Raw genomic sequence first — 26,319 nt, forward strand, 5'->3', positions numbered from 1 at the left:
AATCCAAAATCGAAATCCTGGAGGAGCAAGCTAGGAGCTGCAATATAGATATAAGTGGTATACCCGAAAAAAGGAGTGAAAACCTTATTGAACTTATGGAGACTATATGCAGAACTATATGCTTCCCTATTGATCGGAAGGATATTATTGCTATACATCGAGTACCACAAGCTCTACTACAAGTAAACCGGCCTAAAAACATTGTTGTGAAGGTATCTTCTAGGATTCTAAGAGACAACATATTAAGTGCATTCCGAAAAAGAAAAGATATTACATCGGATCAAATAGGCATATCTGGAACGCCTAAACCAATTTATATGAACGAGCATTTGACGTTAGAAAAGAAAAAGTTGTTTCGTATCTGTCGGGAAACTGCAAAGAAAGAAAAATATCAATATGTCTGGATCAAACACGCAACAATACTTGTGCGGGAATCTAACAATCATGCGGCTTTTGCGATACGATCACAGAGTGATATATCTAAAATTAAAGCTGGTGGTAGCAGGATACTTAATGTCAACAAATAATTTATGTTACTTTGTTTTATCAATTTGCTATATTGTGCTATTTAAGTATTTTCACTGTTCATGTTTCCTTTTATGGTGTTTAGTTAAATATTTTTATACGAAAATAATCTCTTGTGTTGTATGTCCGTACATAACGAATGGCGCTTGGATTGTAGGGAGTATAATTCAAACTCGGATCTCATTTATTCTACATTTTATTATCTACGTTTATATAACTGAAATCGCAAAAATTGCTTTGGTAACGTACAATGGGCTTTATAATAATAAAGATGGCTAGCATTACGTGCTACTATCAAAATTGTAGGGGCATTCGCACTAAATTACATACGTTGTACATGAATATTCTTTCTCACGAATATGACTTAATTATATTAATAGAAACATGGTTGATACCTGAAATTGACAATAGTGAGTTCATAGACCAGCGCTACAATGTTTACCGTTGTGATCGCAACCGAAGTGCTACGAATAAAAAGGATGGGGGAGGCGTGTTAATAGCTGTCTTAAAGGGTCTACGACCAATGCCTATAGATTTAATTTATCATAGTAGTTCTTTACAAGGAATGGAACATGTAACTATTTCTCTTCCCAAGTCAAACGGTTCAAACCGACATATTATCACCGCAGTCTACATACCACCGAAAACGTCAATAGAGTCGTATATTGCGTACTTCGATTTATTAATAAGTACTCTAGAAGAAACAACTATAGAAAGTTTCTCGCTTTTTGGGGACTACAACATGCCAAATATAGAATGGGTGTCCAAGATCGATAGTCTTAAAGGCTTTGATTGTAAGGGCACATCCCCACTAAGTACTCACTTAAGTAACTTTTTGTTATATCTTGGGGCAGTGCAGTATAATTGTATTAGAAACGGAACAGGAAAAATATTAGACTTATTAATATCTAACAAAGAGGTTGATATCACTGTACCTACTATTCCACTTTTACCCATAGATAACCATCATCCCCCATTTTGTGTTTCAATCGCTTTTAAGGTTGTTTCTTATCATATGCCGCGGTGCCCACTATTAAAGTATAATTTTTATAAAGCCAATTTTGACTTTATAAACAAGGACCTGGACAATCTTGACTGGCCTACGATACTCAGTACAAGCGATGTAGACGAAGCTGTTGATATTTTTTATAACTCAATTTTTGGTATAATTAAATTATACACTCCTCTAACAAAGCAAAAATCTACTAGATCCCCTATTTGGTTTGCATCATCGTTAATTCACATTGCTAAAAACAAGAAAAAAGCTTGGGTTAGGTGGAAGAAGTATAAAAACGCTTCTGATTATGAACAATTTTCTTTATTCAGATCTAGGTTTAAATTAGAATGTAACAAATGTTTCACAAAATATTTATCGTCAGTTGAAGATAGTATAACAAAAAATATTAAACATTTTTGGTCATTTATATCAAATAAAAAAACAAAATGTAGTATTCCTTCGTACATGCGTTACAAAAATCTTCAATCGATTGAACCTTACAGAATTTGTCGAATGTTCTCTGATTTTTTCCACTCTGTGTATGAACCTTCCTCTCTTTCACTCAATACATGGTTGCCCCCGCCAGAATCAACGGCGAATGATATAACTTTAGACTATGTACACCTCACCGAAAATAAGGTTCGAGTAGCATTAAAAACCCTGGATTCATCAAAAGGTACTGGCCCTGATGGGCTGCCTGCATTTTTCCTTGTTAGAACGGCTAATGCCATTTGCAAACCTTTACACCTGATTTTTAATAAATGTATTCTATATGGTGTTTTCCCTGAAGTATGGAAACGTGCAAACATTGTACCAGTTCATAAGAGCGGCTCTAAACATTTAGTGGAAAACTATCGTCCCGTTTCTATTTTATGCGAAGTAGCAAAGGTTTTTGAACGACTTGTTCATAATGAACTTTATCCTGTTGTCCATAGTACAATTTTAGAGGAGCAACATGGTTTTGTTAAAAAGCGATCTACTATTACCAACCTAATTAATTTCACTTCTCTTCTATTTAATAATATGGACAATAACGTTCAAACAGATGTGATTTATACTGATTTTATGAAGGCATTTGACAAGGTGGACCATGAAATTTTGTTAGGTAAAATTGCTTTTAATGGTATACGTGGTAATTTGTTACGCTGGTTTTCTTCTTATATTACAAAAAGAACTCAAAAAGTAGATATTAATGGATTTAGGTCTGAAAGTATAGATGTCACTTCTGGCGTACCTCAGGGCTCCATACTTGGACCTCTCCTGTTTATTATTTATATTAATGACATAAAGCAGTGTTTTGATAATTGTAAATTTTTACTATATGCTGATGATCTAAAAATATTCAAGTCAATTACAAACCTCAACGATTGTGAGTTAATCCAACAGGACCTAAATAGATTATCTGATTATTGCAGAAAGAATAAATTAACATTAAGCCTACATAAATGTAATTCTATCAACTTTTCAAAAAAAAAATGCATTATTAATTATAATTATTCTCTTTCTAATGTTACGTTGAGTAAAGTTTTATCTGTTAGGGACCTAGGAGTTATCTTGGATAATAAATTACACTTAAATCTTCATATTGACAAAATTGTTAACACTGCTTTCAAAATGTATGGATTTATCATGAGAACATCCATTGACTTTAAGAAGCCCTATACTTTTTTACATTTATATAAATCCCTTGTACGTTCCCAATTGGAATATGCCGTTCCTATTTGGCACCCTTTTTATAAAAAGTATTACGAAATGATAGAAAATGTCCAACGTAAATTCTTAAGATCCATGAGTTACAGATGCTATGACAATTACAATATGTCGTACGCAGATTTGATAGATAAGTATAAACTACTATCCCTTCAATCAAGGCGCAAACTTCTTCAATGTATGTTTCTGCACGGCATTATACATAGCAAATTTGATTGTACAGAATTGACCAACAAATTAAATTATGTTATTCCTAGAACAGCCCATATCTGAGGACTGTGTAATCGTAAACTTTTTGCAACAGGTAAATTTCGTACTAATGCAGGAATAAGATCACCTCTGCATCAATTAGTTGACAATTACAACAAAGAATTCATTAGTGTTGACATTTTCCATTTATCCGAGAGCCAGTTCAAGTGCCAAATTAAAAAAAAAATACTGGATAATATTTGATTTATTTACATACATTCTTATACCTACTGATCATCATAAGTACTTTAGGTTAATATCATTGTATATATAGTCATAATTTAGTGTAGATTTGTGTAAATAATTATTTCTTTTGTTTTCCTTTTTGTGTTTATTAATTGTTTGATTTCTATAAATTTAATTTACTCCAACTAGCCATAATATTAAGAACATTGTGTATTTCTCTTTAGTTTCAATTAGTATTGTATAAACATTTATTTTTGTACCTAACATTGAATACCTCTAAGTTTTTCATAGTAAGATGTGGATAGCGTATCTGACTACAATTTTATTAGACTTAATTGTTATTTCTTTATGTATCTACTTTGTAAGTTGTAGTTGTTTGCTTTTCCTAATAAAAAAAAAAAAAAAAGAACTTGTTGCTAACAGAGAATATTTAAACGCCTACGAAATGTATGTAATAAAGTTCTTCTAACTTATAATATTTATAAGACTCTAATGGAATACATTCTCCTTTAAAATAAAATTTCTACATATTGAACGTGCACAACGAATAATAATAAAGATCATATATTCCAAAAGGAAATTCTATAATACTAGCAAACTTTACCATGAAACAGCACTACTTACAGTCCGTCAGTTATATATGCTGCAATGTAGATTAAAAATTCAGAAACATAGAATCATTGACTCTTGCGTTACTTTGAAAAGATACCCCTATACAGTCCTAAAACAAAAAATCATAGGAACAGAATTTTCCTCAAAACAATTTGTTGCACAAAAATTAACAGTATTATTATTATTAATTAATTATTATTATTATTAATTAATTATTATTATTAATTAACCCTTAAGGATTCTTAATATTTATTTACTTACTTTTAGGGAATGTAAAATTTATGTTGTGAAACGGGTTAAAAACCCTCAATTATGAAGATACGGAAAACATACATAAAAATTAATAAGTTTTAAAATTAGTAAACGTTTGGAAATATCCTCGTATTAGTAAAAAAAATATTATTAAAACACAAAAATGAAAGATTTACAGCCCGTTCCCAAAATTTGAATCCTATACATGAATTTCTTTATGTATTGAAACCGTATATTTTACAATAATAAGGTTTTATATATACATTTTGTTAAGATGTTACCGTATTTATGTAAGTACCTATGTTTACGTTCATATTATAATTATAAGTAAATACAATGTTTGATATATTGTACATTTTTCTATAAACTTTATTTATGTCATAAAACAATAAATTGTCGTACATGGCTGAGTACCTGCGGCTAGCATGATGCTCATATAACCAGATCCAGATGATTGAACTCAACTTAACTTAACGACTTACTTCGAGTGCGGTCGCCCGGGCTGCCAGGCTAGTTAACTGGTTTTGTTTATTTATAATCCAAGTTACTAGAAACAATAACTTCATTATTTTTAATTTTGTTTTGTTTAACTTGTAATGAGAGATTCTCTCCTAACACAGGTTATCGATAATCCACCAGGAGAGTTTCATATGTGATTGATTCCGTATAACTGTGTACAAATAAATAAATTTTGATTTTGATATATTATATACCTTATTATATGATTTAATATATTACCAATAAAATTAAATGTATCGTAAAAAATAATTAAATATCTAAGACCTATTAAAATGTAAAAGATTATTTGAATGTTATAGATAGTTGAGATTTATGTTTTCATTGTTATTCTCATTTTGAATAATATTTTTAAGTAACTTTTGTACTTCATCGTGATTGGTACTAACTTGTAATTTGCAACTTAAAAAGTTTTACCAATGTATAGTTTTTTTTTAAATTTGAATTTGAATGAAGGGGATGTTTAAATATTATACAGGCTGGTTTTTTGAAAAGGCCAAGTCAGAAACTACGAGACTTAGAGAAAAGTCGTGAAAGGAGTCATGCCCTCCATTTATACGAATCTAGCAACTGTATATTTGGTTTTTCAAAATTTTTTGAGCTTTTGACGTAAAATGGACCCGAATGATTTTACAAAAAAAAAAAATTATCCTGTATTATTGGACCAATAGACTCTGTCGCTGATAAGGATCAATCTTTACAAAAATATGTATTACTAAAAATGAAAGGTTATACTAATTTTGCATTGTTTTATTATTTTTACATGGAAGAAATCTCCCCCCTATTCAAACGTTTTGTTAGAAATCTTACCGTTTTTGTTGATATTCTATCGAGGGGAAATCCTGTCGCGGTATCAAATGTAGTAAGGTCATTAGAGAGACATTTAAAAAGAACTTATGCATTGGAGTGAACGGAAACCATTTTGAACAACTTATTAGTTAGGTAAAAGTGAGATATGAAAAGCAATTTGTAATTTTTTTCTATTTACTTTCATTTTTAGCTATACATATGTTTCCAAAGTTTGATCCTAATCAGCAACAGAATCCATTGGTTTAATAATACAGGACGTATTTTTTTTTTGGAAAATCATTCGGTTCGATTTCCGTCAAAAGTTCAAGAAATTTTAAAAAACTAAATATGCAATTATTGTTTTCTTATAAATCGAGGGCATGACTCCTTTCACGATTTTTCTCTAAGTCTCATAGTTTCCGACTTGACCATCACCGCCCTTCTCAAAAACCCATCCTGTATACTCGCGATTTTGACTTCATCCGCGTACACACGTGACCAAGACCGTAGCTCTTATAAAGCACGTTCTTTCTTAAAACATTAATAACTTTATATCAAATGATGATATCGCGACATTTTTTTAGACAAGGGCCAAGTGTCTAAGGAATAAAAGTAAGAAGACTCCAGTAGGTGTTCCATGTTGAGCGCTCAAAAAAAAATCTCTATCATTTTATTTATAGTTAGCATGCACAAATGTGTAGACAGACAGATATACTAGCAAACAGAGAAAAATTATGAAAACTCATTGTTTTGTGTTCTATTGCTTTCATAAAGTACGTTAATCGTTTTTCTTGTATATTATTAAATGTATTTACTAGCTCACCCGACAGACGCTGTTGTGTAGAAAGAAATGATGTAACCTATTCAGGACTATTTTTTTTTTATGGAATCGGAGGACAAACGAGCGTACGGGTCACCTGGTGTTAAGTGATCACCGCCGCCCACACTCTCTTGCAACACCAGAGGAATCACAAGAGCGTTGCCGGCCTTTAAGGAAGGTGTACGCGCTTTTCTTGAAGGTACCCATGTCGTATCGTCCCGGAAATACCGCACAAGGAAGCTCATTCCACAGCTTCGTAGTACGAGGAAGAAAGGTCCTTGAAAACCGCACTGTGGAGGATCGCCACACATCCAGATGGTGGGGATGATATCGTAACTTGTAGCGTGTCGTGCGAAGGTAAAATTCGGCGGCAGAAATCAGGTTGAACAGCTCTTCGGAACACTCCCCGTGATAAATGCGGTAGAAGACATACAATGAAGCGACGTCTCTACGCCACGCCAAGTGATCCAGCCGTTCACAGAGCGTTAGGTCCCCGACAATTCGAGCTGCTCTGCGTTGCACGCGGTCAAATGGATCGAGCTGATACTGGGGTGCGCCAGACCAGAGATGATAGCAATACTCCATGTGAGGCCGGACCTGCGCTTTGTAGAGCGCTAGAATGTGGGCCGGCTTGAAGTATTGCCGTGCTCTATTTATGACGCCCAGTTTCTTCGAAGCCAATTTGGCTTTGCCCTCCAGATGGCCACGGAATTGGCAATCGCTCGAGATTTCGAGACCCAGTATTCCGATACTAGGCGAGGCTTTAAGGGAAGTGTTCTCGAAGAGCGGTGATACGGCAAATGGGTTTTTTTTGTGGTAAACGCGCAAACTTGAGTCTTCTGGGGGTTAAATTGGACGAGGTTCAACTTACCCCATTCCGCGACCTTCTCGAGAGAGGACTCGATAGAAGACACAAGTTTCTCCCGGCACTGGTCGACGATTTCCCGAGAGAGACCTGCATGGCCCGTGTATACGGCATCACCAGTGCTGTCGTCTGCATAGCAATGCATGTTGGCGGTGTCCAACATATCATTGATATGCAGAAGAAACAGCGTGGGAGATAGCACACAGCCTTGGGGCACTCCAGCGTACACGGGCTTGGGATTCGAGCAATAACCGTCGACAACGACCTGTATGCTGCGCCCAGTGAGGAAGCTGGAGGTCCACTTGCATAAGCTCTCGGGAAGCCCAAATGATGGAAGTTTTGCGAGGAGCGCCTTGTGCCATACACGATCAAAGGCCTTCGCTATATCCAGGCTAACTGCCAGGCCTTCTCCCTTGCTTTCAATAGCCGCCGCCCATCTATGTGTTAGGTATACCAGAAGATCGCCAGTCGACCGACCATGGCGAAAGCCGTACTGCCGGTCGTTGATCAACTGGTGACCCTCAAGGTATACCAAGAGCTGGCGGTAAATTATGCTCTCCATGATTTTGGAGAGTAGGGAGGTAATAACAATAGGCCTGTAGTTTGCCGGATCCGAACTGTCTCCTTTTTTTTGGGATCGGATGGACAAGGGCTGACTTCCATGAATCAGGGTAATATAGTCCAAAGCCATTGGAAATGTAAAATCAAAGTTAATAAATTAAAAATAAAACATAAAAACGTACTTCTGAATGATTTTATAAAATCTAGTAATAAAATTATGAGGATTATTTATTGTATTTGTGTATTCTGTTGACCTTTATATAAGATACACAATTCCAACATACATTTAACAAACTCCGACAAATATACTTAATGTATACAAAGTATAACAAATTATATACTAAAACCTTCCTCAAGAAGCACGCTATCCATGGGTAAAACAGCATGAAATTCGGTTCAGTAGTTTTTGAGTTTAACAGCAAACAGACAAACAGACTCGGCTAAGGACTTTTGTTTTTAATTTGTAGTGATATAGATTATAGTATTCGAAAAAATTGGGTTCGTTAATGCTTTTGAAATGTAACAAGAAAAGCTAACCAAAAGAATATAAAAAGAACTCCTTACCTTTTCCATAAATATTTTATCATCGACTACACTATCGTTTGTCATTTTGATTTTAATATTCGCAAATGTATTCGTTCCCCAACACTACGAGCCAACGTCACTTGTAATCACTGACCGCTCTCCGCAACTAATGACGTCGTTTAATTTGTTTCTCTGTTTATAAACGGAAATAATGTATGTTGCTTCATATCGATAGTAATAATAAAAAATTTTAGAAGTTAAGAGTGGCGAATCCGTCATATTTTTAACCGACTTCAAAAAAGGAGGAGGTTCACAATTCGTCATTACTTTTTTATGTTTGTTACCTCAGAACTTTCGACTGGGTAAACCGATTTTGATATTTTTTATTTGAAAGCTGCTGCTTCCTATGTGGTCCAGATCTAACAATGGCATTCACGAGAAAACCATAAAAGTCTTAAATTTGATATAAGTTGGTGCGCGATAAATGGACTAATTCTAGTTGCAATTATTGTTGTTTTAGGAGTCGGTGTCAGCCAAGGTAGGTTTGTAACTATATACATAGTTAAAGATTAGATGCGCTTGAGTCGCACGCGCAAAGTGACAAGGCGAAAGGCGGCCGCGGCGGGAGGACACCGATTCAAAAAATAGCGATAATTGTAACTAGAATTAGATTGTTTAAAAATATGCAATTATTTTTTAAATATTTAGTGACGTTAGTTACACAACCGAGACGGGTAGGCAGAGTTTTGTTTTAGACGATTTGTGAGCGTGATTGTGGCTCTAGTTCTTATACTTCTATTATAATGGCAGAAAAAGGCACCGAAGTTGTACTCACCTCGCCGACATCCTGTGCATAGAAATCTTCCACTGGTATCAAAAAGTCACCTGTATTATCCCTTTAAAATTGACCGATCATAAACACGTTTTAAGAGGGCCCTTCCCGGTTCCGTCTATGGTCAACTCAAACATGGTTGAAAAGCATGTTGTTTCATCCAACTCTTACCGCCTGTTGACGACAAGTAAGAGAAAGGAACATTGAATGAAAAATAGCGTGCAGAAATTATATAAAACTTCTTCCAGGATACGATATTTCCAGGATTCTAGTTACGATTATTGTAATTTTTGGAGTCGGTGTCATCCAAGATGGGTTTGTAACTACATACATAGTTATAGGTGAGATGTACTTGAGTCGCGTCGCGGCGGAGGGACACCGATTCCAAAAACAACAATAATCGTAACTAGTACTTTTACTATAAGCACGTGCTCTGTCTGCGTTCTGTTTTTTAAGGCGTAAAATTAATTCATTGTCATTCATTTTTGCACTATTCTTTGCTTTTTCCTCGTTGATCAGATTTTTGGACTCACTAGCTGTGTCGTTGTTTACCAAAAGCAAATGAGTAATACTTAGTCTATACACTACACGGTCAGCTGCTGCGAACTATAGGCGCCGCCCGACCGTCACGCGACATGCAACACACAGACGATGTAATAAAAGTTTCACTCTAATAAAAAAAAAAATTTTTGAGTAATCCTTACAAATTTGTGAAATTAATTTGTATCACAGAGAATGTCCACTATATATGTTCGCGACACAAAAGAACTGCGTATTTGCTGAAGAGGTTGCGGGGTAGCCTTAACATCATTCTCCAAACCATTTCTAGTCATTACGATGCGCCAATTATAAAGGCATTAATGGGGCTGCGTGCGCCTATTTAGTTATAAATTATACTAACATAATTTAGGACATTTTACTAACAATCATTATCGACGACCTGTATAGCCGAGTGGTTAGCGATCCTACCTACTAAGCTAGAGGTCCCGGGTTCGAATCCCGGTAGGTGCAAGCATTTATATGATGAATATGGATGTTTGTTTCCGAGTCATGGATGTTTATATGTATTTATGTATGTTTAAGTAAGTATATTGTATTAAATATATCGTTTTCTTGCAACCCATAACACAGGCTATATATGCCTAATTTGAGGCAAGATAATTTGTGTTAAAAGTGTGTCAATCATTATGGATTTGTTTCTGAATTAAATTATTATTATTATATACGCGAGGTTTCTATCGTAGTACCAAGGTTACACTGAAAATGTTTAGAAAATGAGAAACGGCTTAATGTACAAAGATGCCAATACTTTTATTGTTTTTTGAAGTAGTCTCCGTTCCACTCTACACATCGTCGCATTCGATGGAACCACTAAGAAAAGCAGTCGGTAGTACTCGAGGTAGGCACTGGCTAATTGCCTATATGATATGCACTACCCTGGATGCGTTAAGCGCTATATTAACGTACGACCGTTTGTATGAAAAATAATTTTAACAAAAAATCAACCGACTTCAAAAAAAATCTTTTCAAAAACAATAGATGGCAAACTGTACAAATAACAGCATTCTCAAATTTAAAAAGAATGTAGCGTCGTATTTCAGTTAAGTGCCCCTTTAATATAACCAAATCAGGTAACTTGACGTTTTGAATTATTTTGCTAAATAAGAACATTTCAAGTGCGAAAACAAAATACATCGCAAATGCTAAAGCAAAGTGTGCGAATGAGACGGAAGTTCTTTGGTGTTATGATGTTCATGAGATGTTAATTTGAATGAATGTTTTAATGTTATCTATTTAACTTAATGTATACGTATATACAACGCCGCTCTGACATTTTCAACATCATTTTAATACGTTTTATTTTAGACTTCCTTTCAAATCTACACCCGTCATTCGTCGAAAAGCTTTTAAGTCACTAGTCCAATCTATATATATAAAAATGAATTGCTGTTCGTTAGTCTCGCTAAAACTCGAGAACGGCTGGACCGATTTGGCTAATTTTGGTCTTGAATTATTTGTGGAAGTTCAGGGAAGGTTTAAAAGGTGAATAAAAATGAAAGTGTTCGGAATTAAATAAAAACAACAATTTTGTTTTTCCTTTGATGTGTCCCCCGTCGTCCGATATTTGTTTTGTATGGACATATTTTCTATGAGAGAATTTATTGACGCACGGTTTGACAGTTCTGCTGTGAAACAATTTCATTACAACAACAGGGAGCATATTTTAAGAAATAATTCTTGTTAATGTTATGATATATTATTGACAAATTAATAAAAAACATTATTTTATTTATTATATACAGAACAACGTCTGTCGGTTCAACTAGTGTCTAATAAATTAAACGTTTTCTTAAATATTAATTAAAGTCTTTGATTTTATTCGTAAGTCTACTTCATTTAATTGAAAATAATGATAGATATGAGAAAAAAAAACAACCGACTTAAAAACTATTCCAAACTATTAAAAGAATAATTGCACATTCTTCTTCAACTTAATAATCAACTTATTTTTTGAGTTCTTCTAAGTATAATGAAATGAAAAATATTAGAATACCTAAAACTCAATCAAATTATTATGACAATATAATGTTGTTACAATTATTATTCTCTCAATTCCAAAAATAACATTAAAAAAAATACAGTCGAATTGAGAACCTCCTCCTTTTTTTAAGTAGGTTAAATATAGGTACCTAGACTACAGAGGGTGAGAGAAAGTTGCGTGGAGGGGACAAAATAGAAATGTCACAAAAAATATAAATACATATAACCAAACAGAATATCCATATCAAATTATACTCGTAGTAGGCGTTACAGTAGGCTTGAGGTATGTTATTTGTAGCAAGTATGTAAATAATGATGAAACATACGTCTATACTTTAAGCTAACAATGTTAATTATTATTCTAAAATATGTTGTCAATTAACGCTTAATTATTCATTATTAATGTTATTTTAATGATAAAATGACATTAAACAAGTTCCACAAACGATACACACTTCACCTCGCCTACTCACTTTTATAAAAAAAAACCGTGTGCTTGTAATCTTTACCCGCGATTTGATTAAACAGATATTCATATATAAATATATATATACACATATAGATAGATAGATATGCATACTTACGGCCGTTCCCAATATACTATCTACAGACGAGATAAATTACTACCTTCTACTGTCAGTAATTAGCTATCAATAATCTGAAGCTGTCCCAATATACCCGATAAGTCATTCTTATCGCCTTATATTGGGACGCGTGAATTGCAATTTCAATACTTCCAACTTTTATCCCTGGTAATAAGCTATACGTCGCCGTCGGCCCAATGACAGACCGCGTGTATGGATAAGGTGAGTTACCGTCGATAAGTTTATTGGGACAGAAAAGTCAACGATACTTACGATTTTTATCTCAAATAAGAGATAGACTGAATATTGGGAACGGCCGTTAGGCTGCGTCTGTATGCATGAGCATTCATCACCTCCCGGAGGGGAGCCCTTTCGACTGGGCGCAAAAAAATATTACGAGTAGGCAATACTTATTCTGAATTGTAAGGGGTACCGCTGCCCAAATTATATTGAGTCAGCTATTATTATAGTTATTGATGGAAACTGTAAACTACACATATTTAAATTCGATTAAGTGCGTTTAAATTACCCCTTCTACATTCATAAAACTTTGAAAATTTAAAATTTTTCACTCGTTAAATAAAATAATAGAAAATAAGAAATTGAAAGTTACATTATTAGCACATATCAATGTAACGTTGTTAGTGAATAATTATATTTTATCGCAATCGTGAGAAACTTTCTCAAAACTTTATAAATAATTTATGTATTTCAAAAGTAGTAGTAAATAAACATAGACACGAACACGAACCTTACAAAAAATATAACTGAGAAATTTGAAACAATTTTTTAAAACCATTTAATTTTAACGGTAAATAATTGTTTAATTGTTTTTTTTTGTGATGGAAAAGAGCGTTACTGCCGTGAGAAAAATAATTGAGTTACCCTGAGTCGCGTCTAAGGAAGTTTTACTTCAAAAATATTAAAATTCACGTAAAAAAGTATTTATTTTTCTGGCAGTAGGTACTAATATAGCGATACAAAACAACAGAAACAACGGAACTATTAACAACAAAACTCAAAACGTAACAATGAAAACTTCAAAAACAAAGTAGTACGAAAATATCACGACATGTAACTCTAATGTAACTGCAAACCGTACTGAGGCAACAGGCCGCGCGGGGGTGTAAGGGAAACGGGAGATGTAATCCAGTGTTCCATCAGGGGTCACCTGGGAGTGAGCTTGGTTTCCATCTTTGGATTGTGTCTTTGGCCACACCGATGACATCCGCGCGCCATCATGCTAGCGAATCAGTCGCGACACGCGGGTCATCTTTAAGCGTGAAAATATATTATCGTGTTGTAGGTAATGACAAAAAATTTATCCAAACTTCAAAAAGTGGGTCTTGCTAAGTGTGACTAACATACATAAAGTAACAATACTAAAAGTGACTAACATACGACATCGCATCTTGCGTGTATTCGTGACAGCGTTAGTTCTGCAGCATACGCGGTTAAAAAGATTAGACAATTAACTGACATAGATACGGCGCGACTTGTATATCTAAGGTACTTCCATAGTATTATGTCTTATGGTATATTGCTATGGGGCAGCGCTGCCGACATTAATACAATATTTGTGCTGCAGAAGAGGGGTATTCGCGCTATTTATAACCTAGGCCCTAAGGAATCATTCAGAGCAAAATTCAAAGAAATTAACATCTTGACTGTTGCTTCTCAATATATTCTTGATAATGTAATTTATGTTCATAGGCACATAAGTGAATTTGCTAGAAACTGTCATAACCATAATGTTAACACCAGGAACAGACATAAGCTTATAATGCCTACTACTCAACTTAGTCGAGTTAGCAATCTTTTGTGGGGCGATGTATATGCTTTTACAACAGGATCCCAGAAAATGTTCAAAGCAAAAGTATTACGTTATTCAAAAGAATTGTTAAAAACCGTTTGTGTGGTAAAGGTTACTATAACATAAATTACTTTCTTAATGATATCATAGATTGGGAATGGAGCGACCGCCCTCAGGCTATTAAATAATAAGTTTAATTGTACAATGTTACTTTGTTACTTTGTAAATGTTACTTTGAAAAATGAAAAAAAAATCCCGCTGAGTTTGTTGCGCCCATTTTTCTCAGGCCTGAGGCATTCATTTTGGAATGGGTGGTAGTTTTTTGACTTTCAATAAGTGATTTCACATCCTATTTTGAATAAAAATATTTGAATTTGAAGCAGCAAAAATACTATGCCTGCATCTAGCCTTTTAATGCGGGAATAATGTATGTATATATATATATATATATTGACTAGCTGATGTCCGGGACGTCGTCTGCGTGGACGCTATGAAGCAGCAAAAATACTGTTGCTTTACTGATTGATTGAACGCCCCGCTGCTAGAGGAATGAAGGAAAAAGTGTCTTTTGTTACATCGAATACCCAAGTTATGAGCGATTCAGTATTATTTTGTTTTTTTTTTATGTGTGTGTTTTATTTTTTTGTTTGTTACTTGCCGGCGCTCTGCTTGACGCTCAGCACTGGCTAGCCAGAAAGCATTTGCTTCATCTGCTATCTCAGAAGCACGCTGATTAGCTATGAGATGGGCTTGCTCGTGCCGTCGAGAAGCTGCTAATTCAAGTGTTTCACCGACACGTTGAGAGGTCATACATACACTCTGCGTTTTCTTGACGCCGAGAAGTTGCTTCTCAGGAGTCTGTGATGCACGCTGAGCGGCTATGCGGATAGCATTTTCCTGACATCGAGGATCAGCTTGCACAGAACTTTCTACAGCTGTGACTTCTGCTTGACAAGGTGCTAGTCACATCAGCGCTGTTCAACATGAACATTCGATTCTTGCTGTATAGCAATTGTCATAGCACAGAAATAATTACATTACCTAATACCTACTCTATTTGATAAACATATTAAACAAAGAAACTAAAGTACTAAACAAAAAATAATAATTACAAAACTTAGAAGCTACTTGCTGAAGATCACTTTTTACGTAGTAAAAAGTAACTTAAAAATAAGTCAACAGTCGTCAAACCTACCTATGTATGATTTATCCTAAAGTAATGGTCAGTTTAAACTGATTTAAGGCACAAATATTATCTAAATTAAGTGTTCTTTATGATGAAGTAATTAAATTTAGTGAAAAGTAGTGATATATTGTCAATAAAACCACCTCAAAACCCTAGATTTTATAAATTTTTAAAATATAAAAGCAGTTTCTGTGGCTAAGCCGTAATAGGTATGTAGATAGTGTGTCGCGGATTTATTGTGGATCTATAATTCCTTACAACATTTTATTGTTCTATTGTGTCAGCTTCCCAATTGTATCATAATTTGTCCAGCCATTTGCGCGTGAAGAAGAAACAAACATACACACATACTCACAAACCTTCACAATTATAATATTAGTGTAATATGCAATATTTTACATTATTTTATATTAATATTTGTAAGCCCTACAATTTTTGTGCATGCATGCGCACGAATAACCTCGCAGATTGCAGATTTATTCCTCATTACTGACACTTATCGTAATATTTTGGATAATTCACACATACATACATAATAGCTTTAATGGTAAATGTATACATTTCTATAATAAAGTCCCAGCCACTGTTCAGGCATATCTATAAATAAATTTAAATGTTTTATTAAAGAATGGCTCTGTCGTTATTCTACTACTCCACAGCTGAATATCTAAGTGATCGTGAACAGCCTGGGACTAGATTATTATTATTTTATAGCAATAGTAATGACAATACAATATTGTATATTTTATTAAAAAGAGCGCAAAAAAAATGTTGGGAGACTTTCTTGCCCCTGTTCTTCTCTCTCAGAGCGCCTTTTGCTTCCAAAGCGGTAGTAGTGTCTAGTATTTTAGAAATGACATCAAAAAAATTCTAAAAGAATCAATTTTGAAAAATCAAATGCCTTTTATGCCTTTATAGCTTTATAAATTATAGCCTATGTGTTATTCTGGTGGTGAGAGTCCGGGTTCGAGCCCCGCATCGTTCATAAAATTTTGTTTTCAGTTTTATATTATGTGTATACTTAATGTTTGCATTTTTAAGAGACTTCAAAAAAGGAGGAGGTTCTCATTTCATCGGGATTTTTTTTATGTTTGTTGCCTAAGTACTTTCAACTGAGTGAACCGATTAAGATGATTCTTTTTTGTTTGAAAGCTGGTGCTGGTGTGGTCCAGATCTGACAATGACATCCATGCGAAAACCATAAAAGTCTTAAATGTGACCATTTGAAAAACCATAAAAAATCGACGAATAATTGAATATCACGCAAACTGATTTCGATTATTCATTTTGTATTGAAAAGGATGTATTTCAAGGATAGATTGATGATAGTTTGGTTAGGTTCCGACTATGGGATCCATGACAAAGTAACAGAACGCTTTAATTCTTAGGAGCAAATTAATGATAGTCAGCAGAATCTTTTAGAGTACATGCTATCCGAATATTTGAGTCACCTACCGTAACGTTGTCATAGTCAAGTAATTGTCGTAGTCAAATATGATGATCAATGGAACTCCTTAACGACTTACAGTCAAGGTGGGATCTGTGGCTGAATATCAAACTGTCTGTAATCAAATTGTAATTTTCTTACGTTCATTGCTGCATTGCAAACTTGTAGGTCTATACATACTCGGACGAATTAGTCAGTATGCTTCAGATTTACTAAAAATAAAAAATAAAAAACCGACTTCAAAAAACAATACCAAGACCTATTGTCTAGTATTAATTAGTCTAGTATAATTATTTAATATTATTATTTAGGGAATGTAAAATTAATGTTATTAAATGGCTAAAAACACTCAACTATGAAGATACGGAAAAAATACTTAAAAATTAATTAGATTAAAAATTTCTAAACGGTTTCTAACTATAAGATATTATTTTAAAAAAAATGTATTATTATAAAACATAAAAATTAAAAGATTTACAGCCCGTTCACAAAATTTGCTCCTATGTATGAATTTATTTATCTGCTTAAAGTACCGTATATATATTTTTATATAGGTTTAATATATATATATATATATTGTTAAGATGTTATATTTATGTAATTTCCTATGTTTACGTGCATATATATATATGTGTGTGTGTGTGTGTGTGTATCATAATATGTTTCAAAATCAGTAATAATAAGTAACTACAATGTTTGATATATTGTACATTTTTACTATAATCTTTATTTATATCAAAAAAAAAAATGTTTGTACATGATCCTAACTCCCATGTTTATGTAGTCGTCCGGCTGCGTACCTGCGGCTAGCATGATGCTAATATAACCTGATCCACATTGAAATTAATGACTTATTTCGCGTGCGATCGCCCGGGCCGCCGGGCCGACTAGATAACTGGTTTTGTTTGTTTATAATCCAATTCACTTGAGTCAACAACTTCCTTACTTTTAGTTTTTAATATTGTTTTGTATAACTTGCAATGAGCGATTCTCTCCTAACACAGATTATCTAAATCTACCAGGAGAGTTTCATATGTGATTGTAAATGACTGTGTACAAATAAAGAAATTTTGAATTTTTGAATTTTTTGAATTTTTTTGAATTAAAAAAAAATTTGAAGAATGTCGGGCTCGGGTGTAAACACCCCCTACCGACTAAAAACCTCCCCTGTGCTGATAGCCCTAAAGGCTTTTACAGAAAAGCGGGGCGGGGCCTTGGAGGCTGGAAAAAAAATACATATTTCTATACAATCTTATTTTAGTTACAATTATTGTTATTTTTGGAGTCGGTGTCAGCCACGGTAGGTTTGTAACTACATACATAGGTGAGATGAGGCGAAAGCGGGGGCGCGGTGGGAGGACACTGATTCCAAAAATAGCAATAACTTTAACTAGAATTAGATTGTATAAAAATACGCAATTATTTTTATACTTTTTAGTGCATATTGTATCTTTTCATGTAGTATAGTTTTTTGAAGTCAGTTGTTTTTTTATAAAAATTAACAAAAATTTTTGTTGTTTGTGAATTGTAATTTCACAAATTTTTGAAAAGATTTTTTATTTCTCTTTATTATTTTCCAAACGAACGACTGACCGAGATATATGTACCTAAACCTAGTCTTTCTGTAATAAATACTGAAACAAAGAAAAAAAATTGCTATTGCATATTGCTATTGCTCTTTCCATGGGAAAATTCTTCACTGCCGATTGGCGAGTGATTAATTTTATACGGATTGTTTAAGGGACTCCAAATTATTATGGCGTTTAGAGCAAGCCGTACTCTCTACAACTGAACATAAATGGTAATCTTACGTAACGACGGCCACTCTTCAGCTCTGATGAAGTCCGAAACGTTCGTTTCCAACCAAGACTGCGTAGACCGAGCATTATGACCAGGCGCCGAGTCTTGCTGGAAGAATCATTCTTGGTTATTGAACATGGCCTTGTTAAGGGGCTTCACTACCTAATGTGCCGATGTTTTGATACATTTTTCACAAAAGTATGGCTCAGTCACTCCTTCATATCTAATACCCCACCAAGCCATCACTGAAGTCGGATAGTGCCCATGTTACACTCTGTATAGGGAAGCTTCCTTAGAGCATAAATACAGTCATTTTGTTTGTTAAAATGTTGCACAATCGTTAAAATTTTCTGATCCGTAAACAATTTTTTCTGTGACCTCCCTTTGCGTACCGCTTCAGTAGTTGTTTCGATTTTACAACTCTATTCTTTTTTAAATTATATGTTAAGAAATTACCAGTACGTCTCTTATAGGCTGCAAGTCCTAGGTCATCCTTTATAATACGCGTTGTTCATGCATGTTTCTAGGACAGAATTCCTTCCTTACTGCTTTGACCACCTTTTTCGTAAGAACACTACGTGGACGGCCAGGTCTTTTTCTGTCACAAACAGTACTCATTGTACCTATTTATAGCCCAGTACGCAAACATTTTACTAATACTCCATATTGGCTCCATAGCCAAATGCAATTTTTAAAACTCTCCATACGCTTGGTATTAGTAAAATGTTTACGTACTGCGTAGGTATGGACCTACTTTGTGTAATGCAATCACAGCGATTCGGTTCTCTTTATCACCCCATTTTAATATCGCAAAATATTGTACAATGTATTATCGCCAAAATGAGAAAACTCAATAATTATATAATATAATATACAAATGTAATATTTTGTTTATTTTTAATTGTAATAGTATTTATGGCCAAACTAAGTATACCTCTATGTATCATACAATGGCTATGAGAGTAGAGAGAAAGAAAATATGTGCTTACACCTCTCTCACTTGCCTCTACTGTAACTCATTATGTTTCTAACTTCACCAACTTATATCTCCCTCTCAACTTCCGTTCGCCTCGCCCGGTCACATTTTTCGTAACGCTCTCGTCACGAATTCTCCAGTTTACTCCTCCAAGTCAAACGGGCGTAAAATAAAACGTTACTAATAAACTTACATTTGTATTTTAGAAAGGTTCAGGGAAAAAGATTATAAGGGTTTTTTACTTGTACTTTAAATAAAACTGCTTCCTTCTATCATATTCTCTTATTTGTATATGATAATATGTTACCTGTTCTTACTATAATAAAAATACAACTTACTGTAAATTATATCATTCAAATCAAATCATATTTATTTGCAGGATTTGCAATAATGTGGTGTTGTTAGGTTATAATTAACCATAAAACATACAAACTTATACTGGAATACAAATTTTGTTTACTTTTTAAATTATGTTACAATTGTATATTTAGTAGTCTAATATTGTTTAGTACCTATTCAGTATAATATAAAAAATATACCTACATCTCGCACCAAATTTAAATTAACTTCAATCTACAATTATTGGTTTAAACTTGAACTTAATAGCTTTTACTGTAAATAGCCCGTTATGTTACACTATTACTAATTACACAAAATGTATATAAACATAACTTATTTTTCAAAAATATGAACCAATTAAAAAAAAATATTAAAATATCTAAAAATTAACTAAAACATATCACATAATGTTCAAATCATTCATAACTGCAATAAGTTCTGGATTACCGCCCAACCGCTCAATCTGAAAATATAAAAATACTTAGTCAATGTAAAAGCGAGGATTACTCTTAACATGTGCTAGGCGTTCCAATATACTAATGTAGAAAACGTCAAAAAATTGTTTCACTGCGACAAATATGATCTATTGTGATACGCCACTCATATATATTATAAAGCTCGTTTTTAAGCCCTCCACATTTACGAATGGCAGAATCTTCTTGAGGCGAGAGTGGCAAACATAACTTGGAAGTAAAGTGTACTTAATGTGTTATATGATAAATCTCGCCCCCGACACCGATAGCTATCAGAAGTAACTGGGGTTATTCATTCAAAAGCATATTTTTTAGTTTTTTCCTAACTATTATTTACTAGCTGACCCGGCAAACGTTGTTTTGCCATATAAAGTATAATTCATGCGATAGTTTTATAAGTAATAAAATATTGCCTATATTATAGCATGTACATCATTTTGTTCTATTGTCAATAGTTTTTGCAGCACACGCAAAAATAGGTTTTCGATTTTACACCTTGTGTTACAAAATAGCAATTTTATTGTGGATCCCTAATTTTGAAAAAAAAAACATAGCCTATAGCCTTCCTCGATAAATGGACTACCCAACACTGAAAGAATCATTCAAATCGGACCAGTAGTACCAAAGATTAGCGCGTTCAAACAAACAAACAAATACTGCAGCTTTATAATATTAGTATATAGTATAGATTGTTGCTTTTTCTTTCTTATAAGGATGATAATATTGTGTCGTACATAAAAAAAACACTTATCCTGAAGGTCACTATTAGAATAAAGGGACGGACTATATAAATTATTAAATTGACACTAATCCTTGATAACAAATTAAAGCGAGGCTTTGAAGGGGCCGCAAATCATGATTAACGATTCCGTTACATTCAAACAGACTAGGAATGAGAATTATTGTAGGGTCATCGGATTTTGTTATGTGTGCATAGTGTCAATTCAATGTGGCTATCCACCGCTAATGTTTGTCCAGTAGCAGGCCCGTCTCACTCCAAGTGTAGGTATCGAAATAGCAAACGCAATACAGTATCTTCAAATAATGTAGGTTTGACAACGAAAGAATATTGATTTAAAAAAACCGATTACATACCTATTTGTCTTATAGATAAAAACTGAGATATTTTTATAAAGTGACCTTATACTATGTGGGTGCCGTTTTAGGTGAAGATGACAACCCTAATATCGTCAGAAGAGGTAAGAGTCACGCGATAGAAAGAGACATCAAGGCAACTTCTAGGTTGATATAACTGTAGTTTAATAGCGCTGTGTTATCTTATTGTATGGACGCAAGAGTCCCTATTTCTTTAATTGATTTCGCGGAGTGAGACTTCTTTACTTGTACTATAAACTCATACGATCCACTAGTAAATGCGTTTATATGAGGTGAGTTAACAACGCGGTCGAGGATCCTCGCTGTCAATGATCGAGTTGATTTCAACGATTCACTAATGACTTGCGGTTATAACGACGGCTGGAAGCTAACTAGACGAGCGATCACGCCACGTCGATCGGCACGAGTACGTCGATATAAATCGATATAATAGTGCTCTTGCGGGGAATGGAATATGAATGGATGGGAATATTAGTTAATTGGCGCGAACAGCACGATATTCAGTACACGCGCACCCATTGTATTTTTTTTTATGACATTATGGAACGAGACGAGCAGTACGCTCAGCTGATGGTAATTGATACAGCCTGCCGATTACAATGCAGTGCCGCTCAGGATTCTTCAAAAAATAAAAATTCTGAGCGGCACTTCAATTGTGCTCGGTACCTTGAGATATGTTAAGTCTCACTTGCCCAGTAATTTTAGTAGCCGTAGCTAGCCGTAGTGCCCTTCAGACCGAAATACAGTAATGCTTACACACCACTGCTGCACGGCAGAAAAAGGTGCTGTTCTGGAACCCACACTCTAGCCGGCATACTGTGCAAAGAGGCCTTCCGCTGGTTTATGCCCTTAGTTGCGTCTTACGACACCATTGGGCCTTAAACTTCCCTATTCTTTATATGCCCCTGATATGTTCAGGGCAAGTAGGTATTGGACGTCTGCTGGGTAACTGAACGTTTACAAACCACGGACGAATCGTGAAATTCGCACTTCAACGTCAGTAATATTATATAAATGTGTTTACCTTACCTCGTTTCGTATTTGGCGGTCGAGTTGACGTAATCTTTGTCTTGTATACTCCATGCTGCCAAGTTCTTCGAGGGTTGACACGCAGTACCGTTTTAGATTAATGTCTGTGGTGCGTTGCCTAAGAATTTCTATGGCGTCGGTTAAGGATTTCTTAAAAGATCATAATATTATAAATATTTATTTTTATTTAGCATCAGCTTGACGTTAAGTTTATTGAGAGTTAGATATTGAAGCTTTAGTGATCACTATTCTCTTCGAAGTAATGTTATAAATTTAATAATAAATTTTAATACCACCCTGTTCAGACGAATATATGGGCGCAAATTGCCACCTACCGGCAATAGTTGGCAACTATTGATATTTATGTTTTAGTTTATCATTAATATGATTATTATTGTTGTAGATATATCTGAAATATATATGATTTAATTACAAATAGCTATTTGTAAACATAAAACCGTTATTTATTAAGGTCTGATATATAATAGACACTGTTTTGACTGTTTGAATGTTTTTTAGATGATTGGTGTTTCATTTATTGTTAAAATACTTAATTTACTGTGTAAATGATTAAATTAATTTGTATTAGAATTAATATCATTATTCTGTATCAAACTTTATTATTTTATGTAATTAGTCTTTCTTAATTGCATTTCGAAACTTGTTTGCAGCATCTTCTTACTTACTAATGTTTATTCAAATTAAATGAACAAACCATATAATATAAATCATTTGAAGTTATATAAATTCACTAAAACATTTATTATAAATATTAAGTTGTATTTATGAATTATTTTGCAGTACCTAATTTTATTTGATTGTTTTAAAAGAAGTTGTATCTTCATTTATCTATTGTAAGGTAGCTATAAAAGCGGTTGTTTAATGTAAGGACTGTTCAGTTCAAGTTCAGTTCTATACTAGCAATTGTGAGTGTATAAGCTGAGAAATTCTTAGTGTGTTACTTCAACCTGGTGGACCCTGATCGAGAAAACCCTGGCGAAATATTAATAATTTTTCATAATCTATTAGATGATAAATCTTGTATTTTGGATCGGACTTGTTATGGACGGCCATTTTCTGAGAGTGCATGAGTACACACATGCGCAATATCCCTGGCGACGAGCTATAATGTACAAATAGATCAGTTGTCGTAGTTCTTTGCTACGGTGGGGTCGAGGGTGTCGTTAAGTATTTACACCCATGCTTTAAATCCTCTATTAAAGATTCTGAAACAGTTAGCTTATTGCCAACATTAAAACACCCAATGTTCTAATAACCATTACAGCACCCAAAAGAGTGTTGTAATGTTGTACTGAATTTAATAACAACACTCCTATGTTTTTTTTATGCCTTCATGCGCAAAGAGTTTCAACATACAGCCACATTATTATTGCTCGATGCGTGGTATCTGTATGAATTTCAAAAAAGAACATTTTCGTTTATACGCGCTCCACACTCCCAGAACGTCGCGCGCCGTAAAAATAAATAGGTTATTCGAATCCCCGCCATTTTTCTTCGATATTTTTATTGTTTTGTTTACAAAAAATAAGCGATTCATTTTAACCGCTGCAAAAGAACATTATATTCGATTGAATTTTAATTATAGCACTATACAAAATGTAAATTACTACTAAAATAAGTAATTGTTGCATTAATACTTATTTTATTTGTATATAATCAGTAATGAATGACATTAGGTTACTACTAGGATTGGTGATTTAATGGTAGCAGTAAGCTAACTGTTCCAGAATCTTTTAGAGGATTTATATTCTGGGTGTAGATAAAGTCTTGTATGCAACTGTTGATAATTAGGTATTAAACACTCATGTGATATCACTCCACATTCGTGTTTTAATGCCCCTTATTACACAACAGTTGCATAAATAACTATAAATATTGTTTTGAGTTTCGTTATTTCTGTTTGTAAACAAGTGCACAGTGATTACAAATAGTATTATAATAATAATAATAATCTTTATTTGCATTTTAATAAGGTCAGTTTTACAATGGGTCTTATTTTATTTAGATTATGTGTCTCTTATTCTACCTACAAGGCATGCAAATTTATGCAGTATAAACTTTTATTTTATACAAAATTGAACCTAACCATTAATTATTATAAACTAAGCAATACAATTATAATTTTAATAAAACAGTAATATTCATGTCAAATTTTATATGTAAATTTTCCTTAAATTTGTTAGCCTTGTTTTTTTTTTTTATGGAATAAGAGGACAAACGAGCGTACGGGTCACCTGGTGTTAAGTGATCACCGCCGCCCACATTCTCTTGCAACACCAGAGGAACCACAAGAGTGTTGCCGGCCTTTAAGGAAGGTGTACGCGCTTTTTTTGAAGGTACCCATGTCGTATCGTCCAGGAAACACCGCACAAGGAAGCTCATTCCACAGCTTAGTAGTACGAGGAAGAAAGCTCCTTGAAAACCGCACTGTGGAGGACCGCCACACGGGGATGATCTCCTAATTTGTGGCGTGTCGTGCGAAGATGGAATTCGGCGGCAGGAATCAGGTTGAACAGCTCTTCGGAACACTCCCCGTGATAAATAGGGTACAATACACACAATGAAGCGACGTATCTACGCAACGCCAAGTGATCCAGCCGTTCACAGAGCACTGGGTCCCCGACAATTCGAGCTGCTCTGCGTTGCACGCGGTCAAATGGATCGAGCTGATACTGGGGTGCGCCAGACCAGAGATGACAGCAATACTCCATGTGTGGCCGGACCTGTGCTTTGTAGAGTGCTAGAATATGGGCCGGCTTGAAGTATTGCCGTACTCTATTGATGACGCCCAGCTTCTTCGAAGCCAATTTGGCTTTGCCCTCCAGATGGCCACGGAATTGGCAATCGCTCGAGATTTCGAGACCCAGGATTCCAATACTAGGTGAGGCTTTAAGGGAAGTGTTATCGCAGAGCGATGATACGACAAATGGGGTTTTTTTAGTGGTAAACACGCAAACTTGAGTCTTCTGGGGGTTAAATTCTACAAGGTTCAATTTACCCCATTCCGCGACCTTCTTGAGAGAGGACTCGATAGAAGACACAAGTTTCTCCCGGCACTGGTCGACGTTTTCCCGAGAGAGACCTGCATGGCCCGTGTATGTTGGAGGTGTCCAACATATCATTGATATGCAGAAGTAACAGCGTGGGAGATAGCAAACAGCCTTGGGTCACTCCAGCGTTCACGGGCTTGGGATTAGAGCAAAAACCGTCGACAACGACTTGTATGCTGACAAGTGAGGAAGCTGGAGGTCCACTTGCATAAGCTCTCGGGAAGCCCAAATGATGGAAGTTTTGAGAGGAGCGCCTTGTGCCATACACGATCAAAGGCCTTCGCTATATCCACGCTAACTGCCAGGCCTTTCCCATAGCCCCGCCCATCTATGTGTTAGGTATACCAGAAGATCACCTGCCGTACATGGCGAAAGCCGTATTGTCGGTCGTTGATCAACTGGTGACCCTCTAGGTATACCAGAAGTTGGCGGCTAATTATGCTCTCCATGATTTTGTAGAGCAAGGAGGTTATATCAATACGCCTGTAGTTTGCCGGACCCGAAC

At 34.7% G+C, this 26,319-nt stretch overlaps 2 protein-coding genes across 3 annotated transcripts in view; both read right to left on the bottom strand.

Annotated features, from left to right (window-relative positions):
• LOC126964835 (terpene synthase-like) overlaps positions 1-8,770 on the bottom strand; it is an 85,048-nt gene extending 76,278 nt beyond the window's left edge. For both annotated transcript variants that reach the window (XM_050808146.1, XM_050808145.1), the window contains exon 1: positions 8,647-8,770. In XM_050808146.1, the coding sequence (XP_050664103.1) occupies positions 8,647-8,691 (45 nt within the window). In that variant the 5' untranslated portion in view covers positions 8,692-8,770. The remainder of the gene's footprint in view (positions 1-8,646) is intronic.
• Positions 8,771-19,970: 11,200 nt separating this feature from the next.
• LOC126964837 (terpene synthase-like) overlaps positions 19,971-26,319 on the bottom strand; it is a 32,708-nt gene continuing 26,359 nt past the window's right edge. The window contains exons 8-9 of the mRNA XM_050808155.1: positions 22,744-22,871; positions 19,971-20,588 (exon numbers count right to left, since the gene is read on the bottom strand). Coding sequence (XP_050664112.1) covers positions 20,526-20,588; positions 22,744-22,871 — 191 coding nt within the window. The 3' untranslated portion in view covers positions 19,971-20,525. The remainder of the gene's footprint in view (positions 20,589-22,743; positions 22,872-26,319) is intronic.

This window comes from Leptidea sinapis, chromosome 6, assembly GCF_905404315.1.
Source record: "Leptidea sinapis chromosome 6, ilLepSina1.1, whole genome shotgun sequence".
In the NCBI taxonomy this organism is placed as follows: Eukaryota; Metazoa; Arthropoda; class Insecta; order Lepidoptera; family Pieridae; genus Leptidea; species Leptidea sinapis.